Source organism: Mustela lutreola, chromosome 9 (assembly GCF_030435805.1).
Source record: "Mustela lutreola isolate mMusLut2 chromosome 9, mMusLut2.pri, whole genome shotgun sequence".
Classification (NCBI taxonomy): domain Eukaryota; kingdom Metazoa; phylum Chordata; class Mammalia; order Carnivora; family Mustelidae; genus Mustela; species Mustela lutreola.
In genome coordinates, this window is record NC_081298.1 from 108,900,849 (window position 1) to 108,918,917 (window position 18,069).

At 36.8% G+C, this 18,069-nt stretch overlaps 1 protein-coding gene across 3 annotated transcripts in view; it reads left to right on the forward strand.

The window, feature by feature from the left end:
- Positions 1-18,069, forward strand: part of ZC3H8 (zinc finger CCCH-type containing 8) — a 30,391-nt gene extending 12,322 nt beyond the window's left edge. The window contains exons 3-10 of one of the 3 annotated variants that reach the window (XR_009357347.1): positions 377-611; positions 1,572-1,705; positions 4,154-4,276; positions 4,694-4,805; positions 5,950-6,059; positions 7,387-7,436; positions 12,578-12,812; positions 17,508-18,069. Coding sequence is in view for 2 of the 3 variants with exons in the window: in XM_059188375.1 (XP_059044358.1) it covers positions 377-611; positions 1,572-1,705; positions 4,154-4,276; positions 4,694-4,805; positions 5,950-6,059; positions 7,387-7,416 (744 nt within the window). In the remaining variant the exon portion in view is untranslated. Of the gene's footprint in view, positions 1-376; positions 612-1,571; positions 1,706-4,153; positions 4,277-4,693; positions 4,806-5,949; positions 6,060-7,386; positions 7,437-12,577; positions 13,165-17,507 lie in introns of those variants that run through there. The other 2 variants (XM_059188375.1, XM_059188374.1) reach the window with 2 other exon arrangements.

The window sequence follows — 18,069 nt, forward strand, 5'->3', positions numbered from 1 at the left end:
TTAAACCATTTGAAAGCATAGTTGATACAGAGGGAGAAATAAAACATGAAGTATAATACTGTAGTTCAGTCAAATAAATTATATTAAATAATTAAGATTTGGGGGTTTACTCTTTTAATTCAGTAAAGCATTACTGAATTCAGAATTTCCATCAATTTTTTTTCAAGGATGGATATGTTCTGTTGGTTTTTGTTTTGTTTTTAGTTCTGGAACATTTAAAAAATGTAAGAGTGGAAACAATAGTATACGAACCCCTATATATCATCACCCAACCTCAGCAATGATCAGTTCATGGCCAGTCTTTATTTCTTCTTTATAACCAAATTGTTTTGAATCATGCCAGCTTTTTAAAATTGGAAATTTGATTTTTACTTAGTTTAGGCACTTTGGGAACTCCACAACATCCCCGAAGAATTTGCAATATAGAAAATCAAGAAGTAAGGACTATGATGTGTATAGTGATAATGAAACCTGCAGTCAGGAATCAGAAGATAATTTTGCTAAAGAACTTCAGCAGTATATACAAGCTAAAGAAATGGCAAATGCTGCTCAATCCTTACCATTTCCTGAAGAATCAGTGAAGAAAGAGGGAGTGAAGGATACCCAGAAAGGTAAGGGTGAAACTATTTTGTCATTTGAAGTTTATATAGACAATCAGTCACAGTTGTCCGTAAGTGGACTGGGGTTTGGGGAGGGGGAGAGTTTCTTCTGCATTTTATTTCAAAGTAAGATCATGCTTTCCTTAGGTATTTACGCCAGATGTGAGCTTGCACGGCCTGAGATGCCCACTCCACCCCCCAAGCCTGGCTGTTCAGTGTACAAATGCAGAGTTTACAGGAGGGTTATCAAAGCCCATGACTGCTTTGAAAGGGAGAAGGCTAAATCCGTGGCCTCTGCATATATGAAGGACAAGATGTGCCTGTTTATATTGCTCTCAGTTTAGAGAGGAATTGACTTAATGTCTGATACTGTGGTGTGTCAGACTATATATTCTTTTAGATTACTAAAATAAAATATATTCTTTTAGATGACTAAAATGAAATTTAGTCGTAGGTATGAGGACAAATGACAGCTACGGAAGACATTAATCTCCGTTTTACTGCCTTTTTTGGGGGGGGATTCTCTTATTTTATTTTCTAACGTAATCTGTGCACTCAGTGTGGGGCTTAAACTCACAATCCCTGGATCGAGAGTTGCACGCTCTACTGACTGAGCCAGCCGGGCTAAATCCGTGGCCTCTGCATATATGAGAACATTGTTTGTATGTAGAAGGTTTTCAGTGAAAACCCTGACAGTATTATATAAGGTAATTTTAAACATTTGAAGCTTTTGCTGCTAGAGTGCTATGGCAATTCCTAGTTAGCTCCATAACACTCTGAACCCTTCAAAAGGATCTGGCTTATGGCAAGCAAGAGTCAGACGCTTAAGCAACTAAGCCACCCAGGCGCCCCTATAGAGTGTACCTTAGAGTAACCTGCTGTTGTGCCTTCATGTTCTCATAAATTAAAATTAAACTTTTAACACTTAGTGTCTAAGATTTAAACACATAAGATTAATTTTCTTGTTTTCAGCTGTTAAACAAAATAATAAAAACCCAAAAGCTGCCCAGAAGAATGGTAAACAGAAGAAAATGAAGCGAAAACGGGCTGGCGCGGACCAGAAAGGATCCAACGCTTCCTTGCAGAACAGAAGCTCACAGGAACAGGTCGGTACAAGAGTGCAGGCGTGCGGAGGACACTTACTTGCTGCAGAGTTTTTAATCTTACACCACCATGACGAGCCACAGAACAAGGGTTCTCTGATGGTGAAAAATCTCCTCACCGTCAGTGGGCTCTCCCATGTTCTTCGCTGTCACTGTCACAGCTGCCTTCCCTCTCGCTCACCCTGGGTTAAGCCTTGGTGTTGTCCCTGTTTACTTCAGTACGTGCATATGATTCCCTTGATTTTAGACTGTTGTACTGTCAATGACTGGAAAAACAGGGGAAGCAGGGAGAAGATAAAGAGCCCAAGGGAGCACTTCAAAAGTCACAGAGTCTTATAGAGTTTCTACTGTTGCGGTTCCTGTGGACATGAAAAAGGAGTATTTCTGAGCGTTGACCTTATAAAACACCCCAACCCTCCTGGTATTTTGATTTTGTTCTTTAGAACTTCCTCTTCCTTATGTGGTCCATATACACTATGGAGTATTAATGCCTCCATCAGCAAGGATGAATACCCAGCTTTTGTAGCAACATGGAAGGGACTGGAAGAGATTATGCTGAGTGAAATAAGTCAAGCAGAGAGAGTCAATTATCATACGGTTTCACTTATTTGTGGAGCATAACAAATAACATGGAGGACAAGGGGAGATGGAGAAGAGAAGGGAGTTGAGGGAAATTGGAAGGGGAGGTGAACCATGAGAGACTATGGACTCTGAAAAACAACCTGAGGGTCTTGAAGGGGCGGGGGGTGGGAGGTTGGGGGAACCAGGTGGTGGGTATTAGGGAGGGCACGGATTGCATGGAGCACTGGGTGTGGTGCAAAAACAATGAATACTGTTACGCTGAAAAGAAATAAAAAATTAAAAAAAAAAAAAGAACTTCCTCTATCTTGGTCTGCGGATGTTTTCAGGATAGGACAATAAGGACTCTGCTTTTCTGAGAGCTCCTAAACTAACCTTTTTTCTTAGGCTTGGTCCAGAAGACAAGAGTTAGGGGTGATAAAATATTAGATCAAATATAATAGAAAAACATATTTATGTAAAAATCTTGCCTTGCTTCCATATTTTACAAATGAGGAATCTGAAGCCCTAGGAGTTCAGGTAACTGCTCAGAGTCACACAGGGCCAGGCCACAGCTGGAACTTTATTTCCTGACCCCATCAGTATTCCCTGTGATTCTTTTGGTTTACATTGACTCAAATGATCATTCAGCAGACAGCTTTCCTACATGAGGAATGGATTATAAGCATGGTTAGAGTTTAATAACAAAGTCAGATAAAACCAAGGATTTACACTGACCCATCTTTATTAGACACAATTTTGATGGTGTTAAGTGGAAATTTGACTTTATTACAAAGCAGATCACATAAATGTAGTTAGGTCCCTTCTTTGCACATACTATCGTAAATGTAGTTAGGTCCCTTCTTTGCACATACTATCGTAAAACCATTCGTAATTCGTAAAACCATTCAGAAATTTGGTATTGTAAGAGCTATAAACTACACACAAGTTAACACACTAAAAATAGTTTATATTTCTGAAAAGCTAGAATGTATTATGAAATTCCCCTTTTTTTTATATAAAAGTCACCTTTTGTTTTTATATCTCTTTTGCCATCTTTGAGGTTTTATTTTTAGTAATGTTTGTTAACTTGAGCTGGTTATTATTCCCTCCTCTCACTCAGAGATCATCTCATTGGAATTAAAGAGCACGCTGCTTTTGGTTCACCTTACAGTTTCCAGTTTTGTCTCCATTGTTAAGAGCCTTATTCCTAGACTTCGTTAAATTTTTTTATCTGATTTTTTAAAAAGATTTTATTTATTTATTTGAGAGAATGAGAGAGAGAAAAGAGAGAGGGTTAGGGGGAGAAGCAGACTCCCTGCTGAGCAGGGAGCCCAGTGGAGGACTTGATTCTGGGACTCCAGGATCATGACCTGAGCTGAAGGCAGTCCCTTTACCAACTGAGCCACCCAGGCGCCCTTTTTTTAATCTGATTTTTAAAAATGAGGGCGGGGCATCTGGGTGGCTCAGTGGGTTAAGCCTCTGCCTTCGGCTCAGTTCATGGTCTCAGGGTCCTGGGATTGAGCCCCACATCGGGGTCTGTGCTCAGGAGGGAGCCTGCTTCCCCCTTTCTCTCTGCCTGCCTCTCTGCCTTCTTGTGATCTCACTCTCTCTCTCTTTCTGTCTGTCAAATAAATAAATAAAATCTTTAAAAAAAAATAAGGGCAGAGTATAATAAAATATTTGAATTGCACACACACTAATATTCAGTGCTGGAATGCTGTTATAATTGGCAGAATATTTATTTTTTCAACTGATGTGTAAAACTTCAATTCTTTCAAATAAAGAGTCACTTCGTAATGTTTTAAAGGTGGTTAAAATGATTTTGTGCAATGGAATAAAATATTTAAATTTCTATTTCTCACATTTAGTTGTTTGTTTTTGTTTTCAAAGGATGATAAACCTAAGGAGAAGCGGCCGCGTGTGAGAATGAGTCAGGGATTCATCAACCAACATACAGTGGAACGGAAGGGGAAACAAATTTGTAAATATTTTCTTGAAAGGAAATGTATTAAGGTATAAAAAGCTATGTAAGCAAAAATATACTAAAATGTGAAGTATAACAAAAATGTGCTAAAGCCAACTCCCATTTCCATTGGATAGTCTAAAAGCATACCTGTACATTTTTATAACTGTTTCCTTCTGGAAGATTCAACTAGAATACTTTATTGAAATATTCCTCTATGTTTTAGAAAGATACTTTTTAAAAAATGCTTTGAGTTAAAAATGTTTAGGTCTTAAGATTTTAAGCAGGTATGTGTGGTATGGTTATAAGATAGCTCTTTACGAATTAGACTGTAGTAAAAAAAAAAGTTTTATACTTTAGTGTTTCTGAGACTTTCTGGAATCATTTGCTTATCTTAAGCTTAGTAATAATTGAATGACTTAACTTTGAGAATGTTAATGGCTTTTCCTTGTTCTGTTTTGGCTCAGGGAGACCAGTGTAAATTTGATCATGATGCCGAGATAGAGAAGAAAAAGGAAATGTGTAAATTTTATGTACAAGGATATTGTACCAGAGGTGAAAACTGCCTATATTTGCATAATATCCTTTATCACAAAATATAATAACTACTTTTTCTAAATATTTACATGAACATTTTAAATACATGTAATTTTCAATGAAACCCATGTTTTAGCTATGGTAAAATTATGTTATCCAAGCCCAACTCAGTATCAGAGTGGTTAACTGTGTAGGTTGTTTTTTTTTTCCCAAAGAAAGAAAAGATGGATTCTTTAGCAATTCTCTCAAATCAAGATCATTCACCTGGGTATAGGATAACAGCAGGTTCATGAGACCTATTCAGCCCCCAGAAAGACTGTCAGAATTTCTGCTGTGACATTAACTAATTATATTTATATTCACGTAAGTTACTTTGTTATTGTTGTTGTTCTTTAATGATCTTATTTTTAAGTAGTCTCTGCAACCAATGTGGGACTCAAATTTACAACTCTGCAATCAAGGGTTGCATGCTCTATGACTGAGCCTGCTAGGTGCCCTCATCTAAACTACTTCAAAAAAAGGAGGAGGAGGAATTACATAATTTGGGAGTACTTATTTTCTATATATTCTATACCAAATAGAGGTTAATTGTCTCTTAGTTTGGAAAATAACCCTAACTCTCAGTGCAAATGGTACAGACATGTTGTGAAAACATGGAACATAAACCTTTTAGGGTAATAGCACCTTTGGGCACCACAAAAGTTGTTTTCCATCAGTCATTCAATACAAGGAATCTCAATACTAACTTGAGCGTTTTTTCCTAGAAAATAATATTGAAGTTGTTTAATTGATCCTATTTTAAACAAGCCTTATATCTGAAGGATTCAGATTTGTGAGGCCTATCATTGTTATTGACTTTAATTTCCCCACCCCAAAAGAATGCTTTAAAGTATTTGAAATACACAGCCTTTTCTTAAATCGGTGAAATATGCTGGTAGTTTATTGTGAAAATGGATATGAAGGAAAAGCATCCTGTGATAGCCATTAAACTGAATTTATATAGTTATTCTAAAATTAGATGTTTCATGTAATGCAGTTAGTATTCTACTGTCTCATATTTTAAATAGAGATTTTAGTGTTTCTACTATTAGGAAAGACCTTTATAGAGGGCAAATAAAGTCAGTAAATTAATAACAAAATATTTTAATTGGATTAAACATGTTCTCTTCCTTAACATTTGGATTACATGAATATCCTTGCAAGTTTTACCATACAGGAACAAAGTGTTATCAGGGTGAATATTGCAAGTTTTCACATTCTCCACTGACTCCTGAAACACAAGAATTGTTGGCCAAAGTAAGTACAATTTTAATTTTTGTTTTTCTTTTTTAAAGAGAATGTTTGAACTAAAGACTAACTTTGAACTAAGAATTTTGAAAATACACTCTTCTTTAAGGTTACCATAGGGGATGTATTAGGACTGACAGTCTTAGAATTTAATTCCATATAGAAAATTAATATTCATATATATATATATATATATATATATATATTTTGTAGCTTAAAGGAAAATTTATACTTACTGCTGGTGAGAACATTCCAGTTTATACTAATACAAGCAATAAGTATAAATTGAATATTCTTAAAACCTTCAATGTAGTTAGCAACCTTGGTAGCCAAGCTAACCAAAGGAAAACAAAATAAATAGGAGAACTAGTACTCCTGTTACAATCTTAGAAGGAAAGCAAAGAATCACTGGATGGTAAATATTTCTAGAGTTACACATACTCAAGTAGTTATTTCAAAAGTTTTCTTTACCAGGCGCCTGGGTGGCTCAGTCGGTTAGGCATCTGCCTTCAGCTTGCCGTGATCCCACAGTCCTGGAATTGTTGGGCTCTCTGCTCAGTGTGGGAGCCTGCCACTTTTTTCTTTGCCCACCTCTCATGCTCGCTCGCTCTCTCTGTCTCTCTTTATCTCTCACTCATATACATAAAATCGTTAAAAATTTCTTTTTCTTCAAATACTCTTTCAGGGCACCTGGGTTTCTCAGTGGGTTAAGCCTCTGCCTTCGGCTCAGGTCATGATCTCAGGTTCCTGGGATTGAGTCCCTCATTGGGCTCTCTGCTCAGCAGGAAGCCTGCTTCCCCACCCCCTCTCTCTCTACCTGCCTCTCTGCCTACTTGTGATCTGTCTGATTTATAAATAAATCTTTAAACAAACAAAAAAACCTTTTTCAATGAGGAAAAATAACTGAAAAATAAGTCATTTATATTCTTTCATTTGCTATGTGTTAATTGGAATTAGTGTCTTCAAAATTAAATTGAAATATAGGGGAAAATAAAAGATTCTCCTAGAACCAAGCCATACCATCTTGTGGCAGAAAGTTCTCTTGAGTAATACAGATATTAGAAAGTCAAATGTACTTATTTCTGGATATTTTTAGGTTGTAAAAATGAAGGCTTACCCTGGAATTAAAAGTCATACCAAATATTTTGTTGTTACTATGAAATATATATGAAAAAAAGATAGATATAAAAGTTGTCTTTCAGGCCTCATTGTAAACATTAAGTGATTACTAGGATAAATAGTGTTGGACTCACTAGACAGTTCTAAGAGCATTATGATGTACCTGAATTAGACATTGATGCATAAAAATGATTGTGTGATTTTTTTTTCATATTAGGTTTTGGATACTGAAAAGAAGTCATCATGAAAATAAAAGGCATAAAAAAGGTAAATTTAGCTTTTAGCACATTTCCTTTTTGTTCTCTGAAACATCTGTAGAAATTGGCTTGGAAACATAGGACTTTTCAATTTTCTAAAATAGAAATCTTTTTCTTTATCTTCCCCTGCTAACAAATTATAAAATATTTGCTACCTATGCATGGATATTTATGTCCATGTCCTTGGGCCTACTTCCCTCTCTTAGTTTGTCACTATCTTTTGTAGTTTTATCCTCCTCTTTTGTTTCTCTGTAGACTTAGCAAGTGTGTGTGATCCGTGAAATAGTGTATTTGGTTTTGTGTTTGGATTTTATTTTAACAATAAATATTCTATGTACTCATTTATGTATTTATGTGACTTGCTATTTTCACTCATCATTACACTTCTTTTTTGGTGGGGGGTGGAGAGAGAGAGAGGGAGGGCAAGCCAGGGAGCAGGGGAGAGGGGCAGAGGAAGAGGGAGAGAGAATCTCAAGCAGGCTCCATGCCCAACTTGGAGCCGGATGCAGGGCTTGATCTCATAACCCTGAGATTATGACCTGAGGTGAAATCAAGAGTCAGATGCAGAACCAGCTGAGCCACCTAAGTGCCCCTCAACATTTTGTTTCTAGATTCATACATGTGGATACACATAGCTCTTATTCATTAATTTATACTTTCATATAGCATTTCATTCTATGAATATGTTAAAATTTATTTGGTCATTCATCTACTGATGGGCACTTAGGTTATTTTCAATTTTTTAAATATAAGGTACTGTTTTGTTTTTTTTTTAATTTTTTTTTAAAGATTTTATTTATTTATTTGACAGACAGAGATCACTAGTAGGCAGAGAGGCAGGCAGAGAGAGAGAGGAAGGGAAACAGGCTCCCTGCTGAGCAGAGAGCCCGATGCGGGGCTCGATCTCAGTACCCTAGGATCATGACCTGAGCTGAAGGCAGTGGCCTAACCGACTGAGCCACCCAGGCGTCCCATCTCATTCATATTTTTAAACTTGATTTTTCTATTTGAATAAAAAACTTTGCTGATTTCTCTTTTAAAGTTGATAATCTGAGTAAGGTTTTCTGGACTTTTTTGTAGACATACATCTGCATATAATGATTTTTATTCCTTCTGCAGTTCTTATTTATTTTTATTTTTCTTGTCTTGTTGACTAGGCCTTATAGTACAAGATTTAAGAACAGCTGTGTTGAAGTGTACATTATATATAATGCACTCATTTTAAGTGTACACCTCAGTTATGTTAAGTATATTCACACTGTTTTGCATCCAGTCTTCAGAACCTTTTCATCTTGCAAATGAAATTCTGAACCCATTTAACAGTAACTACCCATTCCCTCCCTCCCCCAAGCCCTTGGCAACCACCATTCTTCTTTATGTCTCTGATTTTGATGACACCAGATACCTCATGTAAGTGGGATCCTAGAATATTTGTCTTTTTTGTGACTGGCTGATTTCCCTTAACAGTATCTTCAAGGTTCATTAATGCAGCATGTGTCAGGATGTCCATCCTTTTTCAGGCTGAGTAATATTCCATTACTCAGTAATATATTATTCCTATTACTCATATTGCATACTGAGTAATATTCCATATTTAAAATGTATCTCCACATTTTGCTGAACCATTCATCTGTTGATGGTTACTTGGAGTGCTTCCGTGTTTTAACTGTTGTGAATAATGCTGTTATGAACATGACGTACAAATATCTTTTTGAAACTCTCCTTTCAATTTTGGGTGTATGTGCGGAAGTAGAATTGTTGGGCCATGTGTTAATTCTGTTCTTAATTTTTTTGAGGAACCACCATACTGTTTCCCATAGTAGCTTTACCATTTACATTCCCACCACAAGTACACAGGATTCCTATTTCCCCACGTTCTCACCAACACTTGTTACTTTCTTTTTCTTTTTTTATTTGATAGTAGCCATTCTAATGGGTATGAGGTAGTAGGCATCTCATTGTAGTTACAATTTGCATTTTCCTAATGATTAATGATGTTGAGCATCTTTTCATGTGCTTATTGGCCATTTGTGTATCATCTTTGGAGAAATTCAAAGACTGTTCAAGTCCTTTGCACAATTTTGAATAGGGTTTTTGTTGTTTTAGAGAGTTCTCTAAATATTCGGGATTTTAATCACTTATGATAACATGACTTGCAAATATTTTCTCCCATTTTGTAAGTTGCCTTTTCACTCTGTTGATAGTGTTTTTTGATGTACAAGATTTTTAAATTTTCATGAAATCCAGTTTGTCTTTTTTTTTCTTGTGCTGTTTCTGCCTTTGGTCTCATATTCAGGAAATCACTGCTGAACCCAATGTTGTCAAACTTTTATCCTGTCTCTTTTTCCTAAGAGTTTTATAGTTCTAGCTCTTAGTTTAAGTCTTTAATTCATTTTGAGTTATTGGATGAAGAGATATAGGAGATAGAAGAGAGAAAACTTTTTAAGTCTTTGATTTTTAAGTCTAATTCATTTTGGGTTTAGGAAGTGTTACAACTTCATTCTTTTGCATTTAGATACTCAGTTTTGCCAGTCCCATTTGTTGAAAAGACTGTCATTTCCCCATTGAATGACTTTGGCATCCTTGTCAAAAATTATTTGACTGTGTGTGGGAAGGTTTATTTCTGAGCTCTGTATTCTATTCCATTGGTTTTATATATGTTTGTTTTTATGCCAGTACCATATTATTTGATTATTATAGATTTATAGTCAGTTTTGAAATTTAGAAGTGTGAACCTCAACTTTGTTCTTTTTTAAGATTATTTTTGGCTATTTGAGGCCTGTTGAGATTCCATATGAATTTTAGGGTGGACTTTTGTTTCTGCCAAAAGTGTTACGATTTTGATAGTGAATGCACTGATGCCATAGATCACTTTGGGCACTATTGACAACTATATTAAGTCTTTCCGATTCATGAACATGGGGTGCCTTTGCATTTATTTATGTTTTTATCTTCTTTCAGAAATGTTTTGTAGTTTTCATTGTACAAGCCTTTCACCATCTTGGTTAAATTTCCTAAGAATTTTATTCTCTTTGAGGTATAGTGAATGGAATTGTCTTCTTGACTTCCTTTTCAGATTGTGTGTAATTTGTGTACAGAAATAGAACTGATTCTTATGTGTTGACTTTATATCCTTCTGGTTTGTTGAATTCGTTTATTAGTTCTTTTTTTTTTTAAGATTTTATTTATTTATTTGATGGACAGAGATCACAAGTGGACAGAGAAAGAGGAGGAAGCAGGCTCCCTGCTGAGCAGAGAGCCTGATGAGGGACTCGATCCCAGAACCCTGGGATCCTGACCTGAGCCAAAGGCAGAGGCTTTAACCCACTGAGCTACCCAGGCGCCTCTTGTTTATTAGTTCTAACAAAAAGTATTTTTGTGGAAGCTTTAAGGTTTCCTACTTATAGCTCATAGATTATACATGTAAATTATAGATATATAGATAAATGTTTTCTTAACATGATAAAATATATTATACCTTAATAAGAAAGTAAGCGTCATACTTAATGGGGAAACAATGGAGGCATTTCTACTAGAAGTGTTTATGTCCAGTGGGACTGTCTAGTTTCTGAAAGTTGAATAGAATTTCCCTCTGAAAACATCTATATGTGGTGCTGGTTTCATTTAAGAATGTCCTTGATGAAACAGTAAAGATTATTAATGTTAAACCTCAGTTATTGGTATGTCTTGTCGATATTATGTATAGTGAAATGGAAAGACGTATAAAGTATTTCTACCTACTGAGTGGTATTCTCAAGGAAAAACATTTGTGTGCTTTTATCTTAATTGCAAGCTGAATTAGCTGTATTTTTTCATGAATACTCAAAATCAACTAAGGGGCAGACTTTTTTTTTTCAGATGTAGACGTTCAGCAGGTACTTTTTCACAAATGAATGCAATTACCCCATTACTTCAAGGAAAGTAACTGAAAATATTCGTTATCAATGATAGAATTCTCGCTTTTGAGCAAAAATTATAATTTGGAACATTTGATCTATCTCTCTGAGCGTGATTGCTTTCCTATACTTTTTGTCAGAGTGGTTGGTAATATTAAAGACTATGATATTTTAAAATGTGGTGTTTTAAATAATGTATAATGAAACATTTGAAAGGTATGCATAAATTAGTAAGCTAATATTTCCAAATAAATAATGCACGGTGTTTCAAAATTATGCATGGGTTAAACATCCATCCAACCTACAATATAAATTATTGTGTTTTAATAACAGTACAAAAATTTCCTTCTTGGGGCACCTGGGTGGCTCAGTGGGTTAAAGCCTCTGCCTTCGGTTCAGGTCATGATCCCAGGGTCCTGGGATCGAGCCCTGCATCGGGCTCTCTGCTTGGCAAGGAGCCTGCTTTCTCCTCTCTTTCTGCCTGCCTCTCTGCCTACTTGTGATCTCTGTCAAATAAATAAATAAAATCTTTAAAAAATAATAATAATAGAATACCACCTTTAAAAAAAATTTCCTTCTTGTGGTTTCAGATTTATATTGTAACTGGAAATTTGGTTGCATTTGCTTTTAGTATGTGTTTGCTCACCACTTTATTTTTTAGCTTTTCTGAATAAGTTTTAGCTTTTCTCATGTGGAGTATATAATATGGTTGGGTTTTGTTCTGTGAGCCAAATATAAAATCCTTTACTTCCTTTGATAAGTGAATAATTCACATTTATTGAAATGACTGAACGTTTGGGTTCGTTTCTCTCATTTTATAGTATAGTTGCTGTGTAAATTATGTTACATTTGTGTGTTTTCCCAATATGATGCATTTTCTTGTTTTTCTCTTTTATGTATTTTGCTTTTCTTCATCTCCTTTTTATCCTTTTGTTCTTTTTACACTTTTATCCAATAAATCTTACTAAGTTTCCATTAAAATCTCTGCTGTCTTGTAATATAGTTTACATTTTTTATATGATCTCTTTTTTGTATCATTTCTGAGGTCAACTCTTGTTTCATTACTGGCATTTTTTTGTTCAATTTTTGTCTTAGTTTTTGAATTTTAATTCAGGATATTTAATTCAGTTTGGATTTTTGTGTTACAGTTTACTGCTGCTGCATGGCTGCATGGGGAAGGGAGTAGGGGTGGATAAGTTGGTAATTTTCACTGGCTGATGTGTTTTGTTGTTGGGTTTTTTTTTTTTTTCTGTAGTTTTGTATAGATGAAGAATACTTATGCCTACACCCGTTCAAGACTGTTGATTTGGAGTGGTTTACAAGAGTCCTCATTTAAAGCGCCCTCTTGTGTTGGTATGATGTTGTGCACCTTCTTTAATGGACGGTGTGGAGGGGACAGAATCTAGTGTACGAGTGAGGGAATTAGTCTTCACCAAGATACTCCAGCCGGTGGAACAAGAGGGGAGCATATATGGCAGAGATGCTGGCTGGTAGGTCAACTTTGTGGTACTGAATTGCAGAAGTCTTTTCTGATTGAGTTTTGTTAATAAAATAGAAAGAAAGGTTAACCTGAGTTAGGATGGATGAAGAGATACAGGAGATCGAAGAGAGAAAACTGTTAAGTTTCTCTAAGAAGACACTGGGATAATAAGGTAGATGATGACTATAGTTAGATCTTTTCATGTTGTTAAATACATTTGCAACATATTTTTAATGGTTGCTCATAATTTTGTTTTATGTCTTAAATTATGGTTTTGTGATTTTTTTTTTTAAACCACTTTCCTGTTTTTTCCAATATCTTACTATTGTAAATAAAATGGAACAATGCCTCTTGCTATGCCATTCCTATACTTGGAGTTCTTAACTTTTTTTGTTGTTAAGGCATGAGAATGGTTATTTTTTCATTGGTTCATAAACTGTAGTGAAATTGTACACTTGTGTAAAATGTAAATTTTAGAAGTGTGATGATATGTTTAACATGATAGTCAAAAGCAAAATTCTCCAAGCACAAATCACGAAATCCTAAATATGCACTTTTATATAGTGGTACTGATTATTATTAGAACAATACTGGAAGACTGAAACTGTCATCATCATATTGTTTTATTGGTGGGAAGACTAATAGCATCACTGACTTGCTGTATATAGAGTATACCAAAGGTAGCAAATTTTTAGCAAAGTTCTATTTGAAAATATGAGTCAGTTACTTTGCTTGTAACGTAATCCTGCTAAAGCAGGAAAGAGAATTGTGGGTACTTCCAGCAGAGGTTTATCAGACAAGGCCTAGGAAAGGAAGAAACCAGGATAGTTCTGGGCCATTAGCATTGGCAGTCTATGAGCTAGGAGGGAGTCCTGTCTTCATGCCCCAAGGTTGCTTGGTTCACTCCCTGGCAGTGGCTAGGGAGAAGGTAAGATGATGCACTAGAAGCTGCCAGAGGAAGTGACAGAGGAGAGAGGCTGAGTTGATATTTCAGAAGGATCCATTACAAAAGTCTTCAATAATTTAATGAAATTGTGCAAAGGAGCGATTATATTACTTGTAGAATGGATACTTTCTAGTTTTTAAACATCACATACAATTCAGAGGATTTCCAGATCCTGTCATAGCTCACAATTTTAGAAGGGCAATTTTATAGCAAACCTGTATGTAAATTAACATTGGTCAGCAATAAGCTAGCACTTGTGCATACTTATCATCTGTGGGCACTGTGCTATTTTATTTAAACTGTTTAACTTTCTTATTTAAGCCATATTACTCTATGAGATAGATAATGGGGTCAAAGGCATAGAAAAGAGAATAAATAGGAACATTTACCTTCTATTTTTTCTATTTCCATGAACCTTGAAAATACTTATATTTGATCTTCTATGACAGTTTAACAATTTATTTCTGTTAGGGTCCGTAATCAAAGGAGCAAGACTGATACAAAGCTAAGGTCAAGCAAAGCTTTATTTTGCGCCAAGCATCGAGAATCAAACCAACTGGTCAGGACCATCTCTTACATAGAGGCGACCCCTCCCAGCCTCACAGACTAACTTTTATAGAAGTGGTTGAGCCTGACTATACAGAGGTGGCTGTTAGGGTCCGTAATCAAAGGAGCGAGACTGATACAAAGTGAAGGTCAAGCAAAGCTTTATTTCGTGCCAAGCATCGAGAATCATACTGACCCGTCAGGGCCGTCTCTTGCAAAGAGGCGACCCCTCCCAGCCTCACAGACTAACTTTTCTAGAGGTAGTTTAGCCAGGCTATACACAGGTGGCCAATTGAATTTCAATTCACCCTAGTGGATATATGCATGCCCCACTGATTGGATGTCTTTTATCCAGCCTGCCCCGCCCACACTCAGGTGACCAGTTGAGTTTCAATTCACCCTAGTTGATATACATGTACCCCACTGATTGGATGTCTTTTATCCCGCCTGCCCCGCCCTTGTATCTAGGCTTTGCAAGCAAATTCCTCTGGGAGGGGCAGGGTCAATACAAGTTCACCGCAACAAAATGGCACCCTCTGGCCAACCAGGCCCTTACAGTGGCCAATGAGATTGAAATAGAGAAAACTGCACAGTCATGCTAGGTCAGCAACACACAGAGAAAAGTGCACAGTCATGCCAGGTCACACATGGGTGGCCAATTGAATTTCAATTTACCCTGGTAGATATATGCGTCCCTTCCTGATTGAATGTTTCCACCTGGCCTGACCCACCCTTGTATCTGGGCTTTGCAAGTAAGTTCCTCTCGGAGGGGCAGGGCCAATCTAAGTTCACTGCATAAATACAAAATGGCTCCCTCTGGCTAAGTAGGCCCTTACAATTTCCTTATAATGTTACCTCATGTACAGTTCAATACTGGTGAGGTATAAATGTTTACCTGTAAAGTTCATGTATGAGAAAAAGATAATTTTATATTCCAAGTGACACTACCCATCTCACTTGTAAATTTAGGAGACCAAGCAGAGGTTTGAGGGATTGAGAAGTCAGAGAAGTTTAAAAAAAGCTCTTATTTTACAACTCCTTGATGAGGCAAACATATTTGTGTCAGTGAAATCTCTTAACTTCGTTAAATCAAGTTGAGGAGAGACCTCAATGTGTTCTCCCCAGTGTGCCCTTCATAGCTAAGGCAGCCATTAGGCTGTGAGTGTCTTACATCCGGGTTATCATTGCATCCTAAGGCGCATTCTCCTGCGCCCATTTTCCACTTTTGGCTCTCCAGTTCACTCTCTTTTCCTCAGTGAGAGCCCATTTCCCAGTGTCCTGCTTCAACCATGTCCCCCCGCCCCGAGCAGTACCCAATCAAGATCCATTTGTCCACCAGCCTTCAGTGCCCTGCGGTATGTCCATCTCAGCCGTACCATGTTTAGTTCCTGCTACCTTGTGCTCCTCGCTGCTGCGCCTCTTGGTTTCTTTCTATGAGGGAAATGTCCCTGACCCTTGATGCAGCTCTAGGCGGTTACATGAGCACTAAAACCAGAATCACTAAAAAAAAAAAAAAAAATCTGGACCAGAAGAAATGTAAGACCATTGTGATAGGAAAATCTGTACATGGGTTTCTGCATCATTTGGCCAGCGTGGTTATCTTGACTATATTAAATTTATCTCTGATCTTTTTTAGAGCCGAAACAAAAAGGAGGACGTAGTATCTTTTTAACTTCTCATTATCAGAAAGGAGGTGGGATATAAAACACCTCTCTTTACAATTCATGTAAACAGGGCGCCTGGGTGGCTCAGTTGGTTGGACGACTGCCTTCGGCTCAGGTCATGATCCTGGAGTCCTAGGATCGAGTCCCGCATCGGGCTCCCAGCATCATGGGGAGTCTGCTTCTCCCTCTGACCTTCTCATCGCTCATGTTCTCTCTCTCAAATAAATATAATTCATGTAAACAGTTCTTATGTGGGTCTATTTCATGAGTAGAATGAACACAATTTTCATTTCTAAGATTCTGGGTGGCAGGTTTCATATAACTTTTTTTTGTGGTCAGTTGCTGAAAGCCACAAGACAGTAAAACTCAATTTTTTTCAGTTGGTAAGATAATAGAAGTCGAGTTTGTAGTCTTTTGGTGTTTTGATTTGATCTCATTGTAGAACTTAAGGAATTCAGACACAGAGGTATTAAATGACTTGCTGGTTGTCTCAGTAGGCTTCCTGACTTCCAGCACAAGTGTCTCACTCCATTGACTGGTTTTGCCAAGCATAGCCACTGGAGGGTTGCTTTCAAAGATTTCTTCTGAGCTCTTGCTTGTTGAGGTCAAAATATTATGACTTGGTGATCTGGCCTACAGAATATGGGGCTCATACTGACAATTAGAAGCATACGTTTGGGGTTTAAGGAGATCAGAATATCTCAGGTTAAACACCTGCTGAATGCTAGGATTATACATGTGAAATCTTTTTTAATAACTTATAATCCTGTACTGGGGATTATTATAGCAATAGTCATTGTTATTATTATTTACAGACAGGAAACCATATTTGTAAGAAGGCATTATCTGCCTTGAGTCTCCATAGCTTATCTGCTTTTCCTTTCCTCCTCCATTTTATCATCTTGCCTTGTAGATGGTGGGCTCTGACTTAAACCCTTAAGGTTGTATCAACAAAGATCTAAAGTTGTGGTTCTCAACCTTGACTTAGCATTGGAATCTTTTTAAAGGGAAATTTAAAAAACACTCACACACACAAACACAAAACAGTGATGCCTGGGGCCTACTCTCAGAAATTCTGATTTTCTTTTGGCAGTGGAGGGGGCAGGGTATAGGGAGGCCTGGGGTGCAGACATGAGATTTTTGGTAGCTCCTAGGTGATTCGAAAGCATAGCCAAGGTTGAAAACCACTGGTCTCAACAACTAATGGAAGTGCCCATCCTTGCCAGTAGCTGGTTTAGGCTTGAAATATGAATCCTTGTCCTTAGTGTACACTTACGGGAAAGTTAACCTCTCTTGAGACACACGAGGTTAGACATTGCCATGTCTAAATGTGACACCAGGACAGATGGAGCTATCTTACGACCTCAAGGGGAGCTAGCTTACCAGCTGAAGGTGACAGAGAAGGAAGCTGGGTCCTTAATAACAACTGACCCATGGAATTTCTCAGTCTTAGAAGATATCAACCTTCACATTTCGTGTTATACTACATGAGAAATACATTTTCTTTACTCTATAAGCCATTTTGATTTGAGTTCCCTGTTACCTGCAGCCAAAGGCAAGCTGATAAATGTGAGTCAAGAATCAAACCTCCATTCATCTGTCCAAAGTTCATGTTTCTCCCTGACAACCTTCTTCACTGGAGACAGTGTTCCTTCAGGCATGGAGCAGTAACTGGGAAGCAAGAGGTAAATTTAAAGGAAAGGAGAAAATGTATATTTTGGGTCTGGAGGGATAAGATGCCCAACTCAATTCAAAGTGGGGTTGATTCCCATAAAATTTGTAACACTCTCCACATGATTTAAAAATAAAGTAAGAAAAAAGGGTGTATCTTTAGTTGCTATGTGTCATTCTTGGATATGTGTTTATTTTCATAGTTAATATCTCTGTATTTGGAATGTATTTTATAGTTGATGGAATATCACATTTTACTCAGCAGGTTATTTTTTCTTACTGGTGCATAAAAAATGATGGATCTTACTGATAAGTTAGTGACATTTAGATTTGATTGAATGTAATTTTTAAATTGAATTTATGTATGTATTATAGTCAAAAGTTTACTGTAAGATAAACTTATGAAATTTATTTTGGATTAATAAATTATTAAAACAAGT